General features: G+C 33.2%; 2 protein-coding genes across 3 annotated transcripts; one reads left to right on the top strand and one right to left on the bottom strand.

The window, feature by feature from the left end:
- Positions 1 to 6,974: 6,974 nt before the first annotated feature.
- LOC146903619 (NADPH-dependent pterin aldehyde reductase-like) lies at positions 6,975 to 8,875 on the top strand. 2 transcript variants are annotated; one of them, XM_085738383.1, is made up of 3 exons: positions 6,975 to 7,823; positions 7,906 to 7,985; positions 8,322 to 8,875. In XM_085738383.1, the coding sequence occupies exons 1-2, from the start codon at positions 7,180 to 7,182 to the stop codon at positions 7,973 to 7,975; spliced, it is 714 nt and encodes a 237-aa protein (XP_085594509.1). In that variant the 5' UTR covers positions 6,975 to 7,179; the 3' UTR covers positions 7,976 to 7,985; positions 8,322 to 8,875. The 2 variants fall into 2 exon arrangements, with proteins under 2 accessions (XP_085594509.1, XP_085594507.1); XM_085738381.1 differs by having other exon boundaries at positions 8,338 to 8,875.
- A 307-nt stretch (positions 8,876 to 9,182) lies between these two features.
- Positions 9,183 to 13,601, bottom strand: LOC146903620 (acyl-CoA). The gene is made up of 5 exons (XM_085738380.1): positions 12,627 to 13,601; positions 11,665 to 11,717; positions 11,360 to 11,570; positions 10,590 to 10,760; positions 9,183 to 9,388 (listed from the first exon to the last, which is right to left on the bottom strand). The coding sequence occupies exons 1-5, from the start codon at positions 13,563 to 13,565 to the stop codon at positions 9,329 to 9,331; spliced, it is 1,434 nt and encodes a 477-aa protein (XP_085594506.1). The 5' UTR covers positions 13,566 to 13,601; the 3' UTR covers positions 9,183 to 9,328.
- Between the last annotated feature and the right edge of the window lie 802 nt (positions 13,602 to 14,403).

The raw sequence follows: 14,403 nt of genomic DNA on the forward strand, positions 1-14,403 counted from the left end.
CCTTATGTTTTGCAAGGAGTAAATATAGTTTAGCTTATGAAAAATGAAGATTAATTTTACATGATCATATAATTTAATTTGTAAAAGGTACATAGAATAATGCATATCAGATCATCCTTTACCTGAAAAAAGAGATCATCCTTATAGATTTTGTCAAGATTTATGTATATTTTTTGATTCATTCTTGCTATCCACTTCCTTATCATTAATTTAAATTTCGATTAAGTATTGTTTGTGTGATCTGTCATTAACATCACAGGTTTGTAGTCACAATTTTTATGTTCAATTGATATCCATAACCAATGTCAAGTTTTTGCTCAAGCTGAATATTCATCCTCTGTCTCATATTAAGTGAGTGATACAGTTGAATCAATCACACATATCAATGCATATTTTTTATCTATAATATATTTATTATCTATTAGAAAAAATTATCAAAATTTAATATTTTAAAAATATTCATCGAGACAAATTCAACATCTTATATGAGATTTATATTTGTATATTAGTATAAAAGACATGGTCAAAGAATGTCAATTCAACAATCCACACTGTCTCCTTCAAAAAAACAATCCACATTGTCAACTAAGTCATATATTTTGGAACGGAGGGAGTAATGTGTAACGTGACAAATTAATGAGGGTTGATTACGTTAGTAAATCATTCCTTAATTAATGAGATTGGAGTTTTTGATCATTTAGGATGAATGAAAAGTTTGTTCATGTTCCTTGGCTCGAGGTTGAACTCCATATTATTAGGCTCCCTTCCCCTATGAATTGGTCCACTAAAATATATTTAAATTGACATAGCAATATCTTACTAATTTGCCCACTAAATATCTTACTTATCTTATTAATTGTCCCACTTATGCATAAATATACATAATTATAGATATTTTTTTGAAAGCATACATAATTATAGATGATATGTAAATATCTTACATCAGTATTAAACAATTGCCTTGGAACGTTGCAAAATTCATTAAGTTCCAACAAGTATACTATCACGATGTCTAAGCAAAAATAATCACAATTTCCTCAAGTACAAGTACATAGTTTTAGTGTAAACGCTACTCATTTGTTTACAATGACATCCACTTTTAATCTTTTATATGGATAGGACTTTGGAACTCCTTCTCAAACCCATTTAATGCCTTAACCCTTTAATCATTGGATTGCATCTTATGAAACAGAAAGATGATTTAATGTGTGTTTGATTTATGCTAAATATCACATTAGACCCGTGCGGCGCACGGGTCGATGGTCTAGTGTTTTATCAATTTATTTGCTTCTCACGTGACATGGCTTTAGGCTAAATATATTCAGCATCACGCAATTGTTATTTTTTACATTATATATTCCGACACTTTTTCGTGTATAATTATTGTGTTATCTGTTATAATATATATATATATCATTTTAATTTTAATATAAGGATATTTATTCCCTCGAAAAAAAATATAAGGATATTTATGTCAATTAATAAAATCTTAACTTTCTTTCCTCTCACTTTTTTTTTTCACTTTCATTCTTATCAAACACCTAAAAAATCATCTCACTTTCTTCTTACTTTTCATACACTTGCATTCCTTTCTTTCCTTTCACCTTCCTTTCTCATCCAAACAAAGCCTTAAGTCTTCTTCCACCATTTTTGTGCGTGAACTCTAAATTGGAGCTTTTGTTCAAACTCGTAGTCTATTCGCGCAAGTAATGTAACACCCCGATTTTGAATATTAGTCTATTAGCATTCTTATTGGATAATACTAGTATTGTAAATAGTAATGGTATTGATTGTTGATATTATTAATGAAATTATTCACAGATATTGCGTTATAAGTAACGAGGAAGTATATGGCTTAACTGGTTTGATTAAAGAATGGGAGAAAGTAATTTTTAAGAAGAAAAATAGTGTTTTTGGCAAAAGTAAGGAAGTAGAGTGCAAATAGAGGTGCATTATTAAAACTAGAGCTGTGAAAATGGGTCAGGGCCACCGGGCTGGCCCATCAGCCCTCGACTTTTGTGTGGGTTGAGCCGTAAAAAAGGCACAAAAAAACGACCCTATCTTTTTTTGCCAGCCCACCGTGCCTGTATTTTACATGGGTCGGCCTGGGTCATTGGGCTTGAGAGACGACCCTTTAAGAATAACAAAAAAAATATAGTTTATAAAATAGTTTTGTTATGTATGATTTAATTATTTTATTAGGTAAGACTAAATTTTATCGTCTTCAAGGTTGCACTTTATGAGCTATGTGTGATAGATACTCTCTGCTTTTGCATTGATGCTTTGGTGCTATCTATCCCTTATGGGTGCTAATTTAATAGATGTTTTATATGTCATTTAACTAAATTTAGGGTTACAAAAAAAGGAAAGAAAATAGAAAGAGCAGGAAAAAACTAGGGTTTGGAGGCAAAGGAAGCATGGGAAGAAAGCTTAGGGAGAAATTCAGCAGTAGGATTCACTAATTCTGCAAAACATTGAGGCAAGGGGGAAGTTTTATTCAATCTAAACATGGTATATTCATGTGGGTATCGATGAGCCATTAACCTATAGTGTTTCCTTAATTCTTTTAATGATTCTTCGTTAAATTCGTGTTCTTTTATGTTGCTGTAATTATATGTTTGATTTTCGTTTATGAATTGTGATGTTTTCATGTTGAATTCGTGATTAAAATACGATTATGTTGTATTTTGGAATATATAAGCAAAAGTGAACAAAAACCATGAAATTAGGGATATAATTGATGTTTTAAGGACTAGATGAGTATAAAATCAAAGTATAACAACCTTAGGTAATGTTTACTATCATTTTGGGGTCATAAGGCTAGAAAACGAGAATTTTTGGACAATCTAGAAGCAATCCCGAGGCTTAAAACTTTGCTTTATGGGTTCTTCAAAATCGTATCACAATTTTATAGGTAGGGGCTTCCTTCAACTATGTGCAGAAAATCGTGTCACGGTGGCAAAATCGTGACACGATGCTTTGAATTCATTTTCTTCATTTTTTTCACACCTCTAGGCTTTCCAAAGCACTCTTTGGGAATGATCAAGAGATTTAACTTTTATTATGTTAAATTGAGATAAAAGTATAATTGTGAAGGAACGGGTAATCAAGAGACTTAGCTTTTATTATGTTAAATTGGGATAAAATTATAATGAATAAAGGGTTTTTATTGAATCTAAATTAGTAAATCGAATCGGCTCAGATGAGGATTATTTGAGGAGTGTGCCAGAATAATGGTAGGGTTAAAGGAAATAGGATGATGACCTTAAGGAATTAACTTTTGATGTTAGTTAAGTAAGGATGAGTGTCGAAACTTGACATGTTTGAAATAACATGTTTTAGACGATGAATTGAATTGATGAAATATTAAATGACGTGCAAAGATGAATCATCAACGATGTGTAATGATGAGTTATTCAACGATGTGTAATGATGAGTTGTTAGTAATGTGTATTAATGGGTATTTACGTGGCATTCATGCATTCATTGTCGAGTTTATTTGAAGATATGTATTTAAAGACGAGTTGGATAAAAATAAGTAACATGCCTCTGATATCCCAAATTGATGTGTAGGTTTGGTACCACATGCATATTTGGTCGAGTTTAGGAGCATTGCATACATGATTGTATTCAATTGATGAGTTGTGAATTCGAAAATGATAAATGTAACGCCCTATTTTATTACTTATTTATTTGAGTTTATAGTCTTTTCCGTTATAATTTAATTAATATGTTTGATAAGTGATATTTTTATTATTATGTGTTAATATTTATTAGTAGCCCCTGTTTTATTATTTAGTGGAAGAATATATTTAGTGGAGAAATATAATTATTTAGAATAATGAGGCTTTGGGGCAGAATTGGAATTAAGAGGAAATAAATAGGTTAAGGTTTATATAAAAAGGAGAGCTGGAGTTAGAAAATTATATTACGTGCAAAACTGTTTTGGAGAAAGAGGAGAAACCTAGAGAAAGAGGAGAAACCTAGAGAAGAGAAGAGTCAGAGAAGAGAAGTCTGTAGAAACCTTGCAATCAATCAATCTAAGGTAAGGGCGAGACTAACCTTCTTTAATAAGTATATGGTTCTGAAAAAGGGTTTAACATGTTTGTTGTTGTTTTATTTTGATGATTAGAGAAGTTAGGGTTTGAAAAGAAGTTAGGGTTTTGAATTGCAATTGATTGTTGAAAGAGTAGGTAATCCATTGAATTAACGTAAGGGTGGGATTAGCTTTCTTTAATTTCAGGTTGTATAATTCTGAAATTGAGTTTAGCATGTTGTTGTTTGTGAATTTGTGAATTTGGGAATTAGGTTTTGAAGTCGTAATTGGTTGTTAATAGAGTAGAAAATCCATTGAATTCGTGTATAATTGATGTTCAGGTTGTAGAATAACCATAAGTTAAGTTTCCTATCAAATTTGGGGTTTGGGTAGATGAAATTTGGGTTTTTGGGTGAAAAAAAGGTGTAGAAATCGTAACTGCAGGAGAAAACTCGCTAGAAACTCGCTAATAGCGAAACTGTCTGGAACTTTTTCGCTAATAGCCAGAAATTTCGCTATCTGCGAAATTACCCAGTGACATCATTCTTTGTTTCGCATTCTTGCATCTTTTTCACATGTTTCTGTTTTGAATTGGCCTTTGGTGTAAACATGAAAGTTTTAGATAATTTTGTTAACTTTACAATGGCTTTGGTTTGACGTGAAAATGATTTTTGGTTTTTGAGTTATGATGAAAATACTCCAAGGAGGTCTTAGCGAAATTGCACAATGACAGCATACCCTGTTTCATGTTTTTGCGTCTCTTTCACACGTTTATGTTTTAAATTGGCCTTTGGTGTAAACATGAAAGTTTTAGATAATTGTGTTAGCTTTCCGGTGGCTTTGGTTTGACTTGAAAATGATTTTTAGTTTATGAGTTATGATGAAAATACTCCAAGGAGGTCTTAGTGACAACGTACCCTGTTTCATGTTCATGCGTCTGTTTCATACGTTTCTGTTCTAAATTAGTCTTTGGTATAAACATGAAAGTTGTTGATAATTGTGATATCTTTCTAGTAGCTTTGGTTTGACATGAAAATCTGTTGTGAATAATTTGTTATAATTCTACAAAGATGTATGCTAAAATTATTGTTGTTTAATATGATGAATATATGATGTTGTTTACGATTAATGAATTATAATATTGTCATGCAAATATGTTGCTGTCGTCGTTGTCGATGTTGTCATCAATGTCAGTTGTAAGTTGTTATGGAAGTTGTTTAAATTGTAAGTTGTTGTCCACGTTGTTGGTTGTTGTTGCTGAGTCCATGCATACTCATTAAAGTTGGGGGCTTGATGCCCTGCTGAATGCATAATCATTCATATTTTAAGTTGGGGGCTTGATGCCCTGTTTAATGTATAAAGTTGGGGGTTTGATGCCCTGATGAATGCTTAATCATCCATACCACGTTGAGAGCCTATGCTCTATCAAGTTGGGTGCTTGATGCCCTGATTGGTACCACATGCATATAAAATTGTCAAGTTGATGAAGTTGTCGTTGCATTGTCGTTGAAGTCAAGTTGGTAAGTTGATGTTGAGTTGTCGATGTCGTTGTTGTGTTGTCAAGTTGTCATTATAATTAATGAGATGATAATAAGTAATTATGTAAAGCATTAACGTTGTATAATTGTTATTTATGATGTTAAATTTGTTGTTATATATGTTGTTGAATTATGTTGATGAATTAAATGCTTATTATTATTGAATGTGAATCTCACCCCTTCTGTTTGAATGTTGTCTCTACGTGGGTAACGTGCAGATAAGCAGGAATAACTGTTGATGTGAGTTGACTCCCTCACGCGTCGTCTTAGGGTTGCTCTGATACGTAACGAGATGAAGATCTTTGCTTTATTTCCTTTTGTTACGTGTCTTAATGAATTATGTTGATGAACCTTTGCAAATGATTGTTTAATAAGTTGCTTATGTTGAAGCCTTTTAGTGCCAAGTACTTGTTTAAATATTAAGAATTTTTCTGCTGCGACGTATTTGAATTTATAGACAGATGTTTGAAATAAAGAGTAGATTTTAACTCTATTTATATTTGATTTATATTTTAAAGAAATATTGCATCTTGTTTTAAGTCGAATACTCTGATTATTATGTATTATTTTACATGTTGGGAAAACAGGGTGTTACAATAAATGTTTTGTTTAAGTGTTGAGTGTCCACTTGTGATTATTAAATGATGATATTATATATGAGAGAGTGTGTTTTATGTATGTTATCTTTTGAGTCTACTCATGATGTTTATGCATCCATGTTATTTAGAATATTGCTCACCTCCGATTTTTGTTGGATGTATGTACCCTTGTGTGGCATAGATACTCAGGATGAAGAACATCTAAAGTTGTGAGTCTTGGAGGATGGCGTGGAGCCTTTCTCGTCAACTTTTATCGTTGTTGGGAGTTTATTTTGTGTCAATGCTCTAATTCTGTAACATCGGGGTTTAGAGTTTTCTTTTTAATTTTCAGATTTTGTTTTGAGATTCATGCTTGAGTTCAATTTAATTGTTAAGATATTGTGACTATGTTTTGAACTTATTTCCGCTGCATTAATTTTAATTAAATTGAAGTACTTTGAACGATGAGAATGTGTGACACCCTTTTATGTTTAAATATTGATTGTATTTTTAATTTAGAAAATACTAGTTGGGGTTAGGATGTTACAAGTAAAACTAGCATTCATCTTTCCCGGTCTAGAGTCCATCTACCTTAGTTCATTTCATATGTTACAATAACATATTTTGACAATAACATATTTTTTGAGTGACATGTTCAAAAGAGGGACTAAAACCAAAGAAATTTCAAATTACAAGAACAAATTAAGAAGAAAAAAATTGACATAAAATTGTTTATATATTACAAGGATAAAAAAAAAATATAACCTAATAAAAAAATATAGAAGTTAAAAATATAATATTACAAATATACTAATAAAAAAGGATTCTTTCCTTGACAAAAAAAATAAAAATTCTTTCCCTTGAAAAAAGAAAAAAGAAAAGATTAAAAGCGTTGAAATGGATAAAAGAATAATTTTGGCGTGAAATAGAGGGGTAATTCGGTAGTTGAACTGCGTTCTTCCTCTTTTCTCCCTGCAACAGCAATCGTGTAGGGTTTAGTTTGTTAGACTGAAAAAGAGGAGTCGGAATGGGTGGGAAGGGAATGGGAAATAGAAGTGTGTTGATTACTGGTGTTAGCAAAGGAATTGGTAGGGCTCTTGCTATTGAATTGGCGAATCGAGGTCACACCATTATAGGTTGTTCTCGTGCTCAGGATAAGCTCGATTCACTTCAATCTCTTTTACTTCCCAATAATCATAATCATCTCTTCCTCAATGTCGACGTCAGCTCCAACGACAGCGTTCAACAGATGGCTCGCACTGTTATGGAGACCAAGGGGGGTCCACCTGATGTTATTGTGAACAGCGCAGGTACCATTAACAAGAACAACAAGATGTGGGAAGTTCCCTCCGAAGAGTTTGATTTGGTGATGGATACAAACTTGAAAGGAACTGCCAATGTGTTGAGACATTTCATCCCTCTCATGATCAACAACAACAATGGAGAAGGTATTATAGTTAACTTGTCTTCTGGTTGGGGAAGATCAGGTGCAGCACTTGTTGCTCCTTACTGTGCATCCAAATGGGCTATTGAAGGACTCACTAAGTCTGTAGCTAAAGAGTTACCACAAGGAATGGCTGTTGTCGCACTCAATCCTGGTGTCATCAACACTGACATGCTTGCTTCTTGCTTTGGTGCTTCTGCTTCTCTTTATCAATCCCCTCAATCATGGTTTGTTTGTTTGTTACTTCCTTGTTTACTATTCTTTCATTCACATATGTTTTTGTTTTACTAATAATAATTCCATAATCAGGGCTCTCAAGGCAGCCACCATGATTCTCAATCTTACTCCAGCAGATAATGGTGCTTCTCTCTCCGTTTGAAGTCTTATGTGTGAGTCAGGCTAATCATCAACTCCTCAATCATATTTATTACTATTAGTACATCTTATCATAGGATGATTGCCATTGCAAGTAAACATCATGTTTTCTACTACCATTTCGGTTCTCCTTTCTAAATGAAAATCACCTACAAGCTCAGTTTTACTGTATAATTAGTATAATGCTGGCATAAAGTTGAATAGTATAGATTATAATATCTTTCGTTGGTGTTTGAATCCAAAGGCGTGCCTCAGTTTGCATTGCACTGGTTGAATTGTTGCACAATCCAAAATTCAGTTTTAACTTGCAATGGATGATGTATTTATGTCGCTGTGTTGATTAGTAGCAGGTTTTTATGTTGGCAGGTGTGGTTTCTATTCAAACTGGTTCATGTGCATTCAAAATAATGTGATTGCTGTTTGGCTTAGCAGTATTTTGGTGTATAACTAAGGTTTCACATCAGGTCGGGTCTCCGCATTGTGTGGGTTGAAGTCTGCAGGACATGCTTTTAAAATTTATGACAGGGTGTCTTGGTACTTCATTTATCATTTGACTATTGCTTTTTAGTGCTTCAAAGATGTGTCTTTAGGCAAAACCATCTGATGTATTCCGAGTTTGGGGTCTTCACTTTTGTTTTGGGGAGAGGAGTTATGGTGATTAGCTTTGCTGCTGTATTTTACAGCTTGGTTGTTTTTTGTTCTTCTTCTTACCTTCTCCCTGCATTTTTTTGTGCTGGGTTTAGATCTTTTTCATTAAACCTTTTACTTTGTTTTAAAAAAATAAAATAATATGCGAATCATCAAAACAGTTGACTTTGCAGCCAATGTCCAGTCTATTAACCTTGGCAATGGTTGGTCGGTCAATTGTTCAACTAACAATATGTATGTCAATGAATTTTCTTAAGTTTTTTTTTCTTTCTCTCAGATTTCTTATGCGTAATCTCACCATTGAGCTTGTTTACTCATTGTTTATATTAAAAATCCATCTTACCTTTTCTATTTAACTGTGAGATTAATAACACGTGACAAACTTGAGAGGAAAAACTTGAGAAGATCCTTTCCCAATATACACACGCTCTGTCTATGACCTAATAATAATTATTACAATAGAGCTGTACCAGTTATGTTCACAATGGAATCAAATAGAGCATGAATGAATGATCTTTATCTTACTCTTCCGTCTCCAATTTTGTCATAAAGGATGAAACAAATAGCCCAACGTATCAAATACTATTATTTAATGGCCACTGATTCAACTGTACATACATTTCTAACAAAATACAGTTATTGCAAAATTAAAAAACTATATATATAATATTTACAAATTTCAAACCCTGCCAATGTGTGTATATACTTTCTACAGGACACCTTCCTTGAAAGGACCAGAATCACGCAAGAGTTTCATAACAAGCTTCACCTGTACAGGCAAAAATGTCACATTATCAAGTGCTTTGGAATCACAGTAGTTGGTAGCATGAATGGTAATATCATGACAGAACAAAACACCCAGTAATAATTATAAAACCATTGAAAGAATGCAAACTTTTTTCGTCTTATGCCAAAATGCACTACTGTGCTTAATTCAAATATTAAAATCATTTAAGTTCTTAAGCCAACAAATGGTTACATCCTTGCCTTCAATTCTAATCGAGGCTGCAAAGTGAAGGATTGTTCTGGTGAATGCAATTAAAATGAGACCTTTTGATTAGATGAGAAGTTATAACTACATTAAGGTAATCAGTCGATAGTCATAACTAGGATATAGGTCTAACTATATTTAAGACTCCCACCTTTAACACAAACAAAAACAACACATCCTGGTACTCACAACAGTTCCCAGCTTGGCTTTAATGATTAAGGAGTAATCCTATCAGGAGACAAAACCAACTACGGCTCTGTTTGTGAGTTTGGAGGGTAGGGAGGGCTTTGGGGGGAAGAGAGTAGGGGAAAAAAAAGAAGAGAAATATTCCGTATTTTTTTAGAGATTGTTCTTGTAGAGAATGATAGATGAATGTTAATCATTAAAATATTTTTAATTTTTATAATATCATAGTAACATAGATTATATTTGAAGAATTTATCTAAACCCTCCTTCAATATAATTTTTGAGTTTCTCCATTTTGAGGGGATTTTGTGTTATGAAATAAACCCCATATTCAAGTTGGGAGACTATTCTTTCTTTAACTTCCCTTACTTCCTTCCTTATGCCCAAAGCCTCCCCTCCAAACTTGCAAAGTAAGCATAATGTATTCTTTACCATCACAACAACAACAAGCAAGCCTTTTCCCACTAAGTGGGGTTGGCTATATGGATCAAATTACGCTATAATGTTCTATCATACACCATATTTCGATCCAACTAATTAATTTCCAAATCTTTACTAATAGTTTCTCTGATAGTTTTTCTAGTCTTCTTTTGTCTCTACAAAATCTATAGGTAAGGAGAGTAGATCATCAGATGGAGGATAGTCAGATCACCAAAGGCAGAGGAAGATCTAGAAAATAATAAAATGATTTACAAGTATCGCCTCTATTTGATAAAATGATTTACAAGTAATATCAGAACAAAGTGAACTTAGAAAGACAAGGAACAAAATATAAATCCCTGCTGCACCATACCTGAGAAGATTCACGAACTAAAAAATCTTCTATAGCTTTCCTAAAATCTTCATCAATAAGGTAATGGCAGCTATATGTTGTCACTGGAAGATATCCACGCTCAATCTTATGTTCACCCTGAGCTCCTGCTTCTACTGTTTTAAGATTGAGTTCAATCGCTGCTTCAATTGCCTGTGATGTCAAACCAAAATGCAAATATATAAAATGCTTCCCTAATAGTAAATAGGCCTTTGACAGAAATCACAGGGTCACAGGTTATAGTAAAACTGCAGTGCGACTTTTAAAAGGAGAAACATGCTATTTTTTGGTTTCGTGCAAATATATATTCTTTCATACTAAACAATATTTCCCTATTAAAAATAGAACAAAATGGGAGATAAGGTAAAAATGTGGTATACTTTAGTTCCGCCACTTGGTGGAACTGAAGAGAACATAACAAATATCTAATTCGTTTTGTTCTGCTCATGTCCCAAATACTGTCTATAAGTTAACACCCACATCAAAGCCACACTGAAAAAGGAGTGTGCTCCTCCTTAAGGTCTCAGGTTCGATTCTCCTCGGGGCCGATTTGGGTGGGCTAATTTAGCTTCTTCAAAAAAAAAAAAAAAAAACCAAACTGAAAAGTTTATTCCATAAATGATTTAGATGGAATAAATATCTGATGAAAAACTATAGCATTATTCTCTAATGGTAAAACCAAAGCCCAGCCAAAATGTAAATAATAAATAATTCAACAATATTTGAGGCGAAAGATAATGCAAAGTGTGAACCTGATAATAACATGCTTCAAAATGCAAAAATGGATAGTAAGTTTGTGGATGACACCCCCATAGGCGCCCAAACAAAGTATCTCCTCCGATAAGATTTAGGGCACCTGCTACTAGTTCCTCATTGTCTTCAGCAACAATAAGTAGTACTTGATCTCCCATTTTTGATCCCATCTCATGAAAAAATTCCCTCGTCAGGAAAGGAGTACCCCATCTGTCAAAGACCAGTAGCCATACTAATATTTAGACACTACTATCGTCAAATAAATTTTGTATTACAATATTGTGGTTCAATTAGCATAACATACTTGTTATCAGTTGTGTTCCTGTAAAAGGTGTAGAAGGAATCCCAGTGCTTTGCCTTCCAATACAAAAACGAAATATGCCAGTAATTAGAAAGCAAATAGAATGCATCATAACCCAAGGGCCTGTTTGGTTTGTTTCACCATTTCCTATGAAAATCTCTAAAAATAAGATACAAAGTGAAAACAATTTGGTATTTTTGTAATTAAAAAGTAAAAACAAGAAATGAAAACAAAACTCATTTCCTCAACCCAAATACATCCTAAAGTTTTTGCAATAAAATACTTCATTGTAATCTCTTAAAGGACCAAAAGTGAACTTCTGTCAGAGAGGTAAACATCAGGAAGAGCAGTATTATAAAGAGAGATGCTCTAATGAGTATATCTTCCAAACAATTTCAACTACATAATATGAAAACACTGAAACATTGGTAACTTCTATTCCTAGAGAAGCATTGGTAACTTCCCCACTGATTGTTTGGTGTTACATCATACATGACAATATCGTTCAGATGTTTAATGATTGGAATAAAAAAAAACAGTTTTTTCTTTTTCCATTATTTGAGGTTTAGACTTTAGTCTCCATTGCACCTTTTGAAACTCTAGCATCTACTCTGCATATGGGTCAAAATTGGAAGACTAAAAGCTGTAATTCACCCTTCATTTGGCTTTAACTAACTTATGATGATGACAAATATGCTGCCATTCATTAGAACATGCTGTGTCAGTGGAAAAAGTGCACTGGAATTCTGATATATCCAACCCCGTGGAATTTTTTTTTTCTTGTAGCCAACACCGACAAACATAGAACTATGAAGAAGCACAATTCTGATATATCCCTCCTACTATACAAGACATGACAAATTGGCTTCCATTTGTTCAACAGAAGTTTACTAATATGTAACACACAAAAAAAGAAGAATTTGCGACAGTTAATCTTAATTCAGTATAGACATGATGCAAAATACCTTTATTTCATAACCGCGGAGGCGTTTCATAATCAAGTTCTGAGCTGCAACCTTCTTGCGCTCTTGTCGTATCTTTTTCCTTTTATTATGCTTCAAGTCCATCAAGAAGTCATCAAAATTGGTATAGTTGCGGTTGGTCCAGTGATACTGCATTCCAATCCTTGGGAGGAAACCTTGTTGAGTGAATTTATGCCACTCGCTTTCAGAGGGAAAAGTGACATGGAAGGAAGAAAGTTGAGACATGGCAGTGAGATCCTTGATAGCAGAAACAATGAAGTCAAAAACATGATGTTTGAAAGAAGTGTTACGAAGTAAGATCCTTGGACCGGTGACAGGGGTGAAGGGGACACAGGATTGTAACTTAGGATAATAAGAATTGGAACCATAAAAATGAGAGTAAGCATTGGCCCAAGAATGATCAAAAACGAATTCACCATAAGAATGGGTCTTGAGATAGAGAGGAACAACAGCGAGAATATGATTATGAATATCCTTAGCGACGATGTGGTGTGGGGTCCATCCCTTTTCCTTAACGGAAGAAGAGGATAGTTCTAAAGATGATAGAAAAGCATGAGATAGAAATGGATTGAACTTGTCTGGTCCTCCTGTAGCATCAAGAGCACATGCATCCCATTGGGTGGATGGAATATCTGAAATTGAAGATACAAAAGAAACAGTAATAATCTTATCTTTTTCTTCTTCAGATTCTGTTGTGCTGGTAACATTGAAGCTGAATTGTTGCTGATGCGAAGAAGAAGAAGAAGAAGAAATGTTATTATGTTTGTTGTTGTCCTTAGAAGATCCCCAAAACAATGAAGAAGCATTGATTCTACTTCTTCTTCTGTAATAATAGTAATAATCAGAAGAAGAAGATTTGCGATGATGAGACGGAAACGACAATGAGCAGCAGCACCTCACTCCTATCGCTACTGCTGCCATCACCCCCTCACTCCTCGCCACGTTGCAAATTTACTTGGATTGGATTCCATTCATGCCTCATTCATACTTCATCTTTTTTTCTTTTTCTTTTTTTTTTAAATTTTTTTTTTATATATATTTCGTAATCAAATATTTGTTTTAATAAAATAACGATTTATTATAATATATTTACCATATATACCTTCACTTGACCAATGATTTGTATTACTCATTTCACATTCTAAAATAAATTTACATTTATTTCCAACAAAAGAAAAAAAAAAGATTTATTTGTGTGAAACATACTATATCTTATACGCGGAACTGCTGAGGATAATCGCTCAAACCGAATAGAACCACAGTAAGTTACAAAACTCTCCATCCTTTAAGATATTTATCACTACAAACGCAAAAAAAATTAGGTTCGACAACTTTAACTAAGCTCAAATCCAAAATATTGTAATTGTGTAAGTTGATTTTCGTAGTGTTTACCACTTTTACCTACATTTCCATTTTCATTTTATAAATCCTCACCTTATAATTTTCCCAAAGCGCATGTGGTATAAAAATATGGTTGACTCAAATTCCATTGAAATAAATTTGCATTGGAGAGGATCTACGTCCATAGTTCTTTATGATTGTCAATGCTCATGCTACTTGGTTTTTCATAAACAATTTTTTTAGACTAGCATTGTGAAGGAAGAATATGATGACTTTAGTGTATTTTAGTATTTTATAAAGCAGAAAGATAGATGAAAAATAATTGTAGATAAAAGGAGAGAAATGGCAAAATAATAGAGAGATATCATATCTTTTTCACCACAAAGGTAATCTAATTCCAATCCACATCTTCCTACCT

The sequence above is a fragment of the Medicago sativa genome, chromosome 8 (assembly GCF_051527215.1).
Source record: "Medicago sativa cultivar Bolivia chromosome 8, Bolivia_mono, whole genome shotgun sequence".
Classification (NCBI taxonomy): domain Eukaryota; kingdom Viridiplantae; phylum Streptophyta; class Magnoliopsida; order Fabales; family Fabaceae; genus Medicago; species Medicago sativa.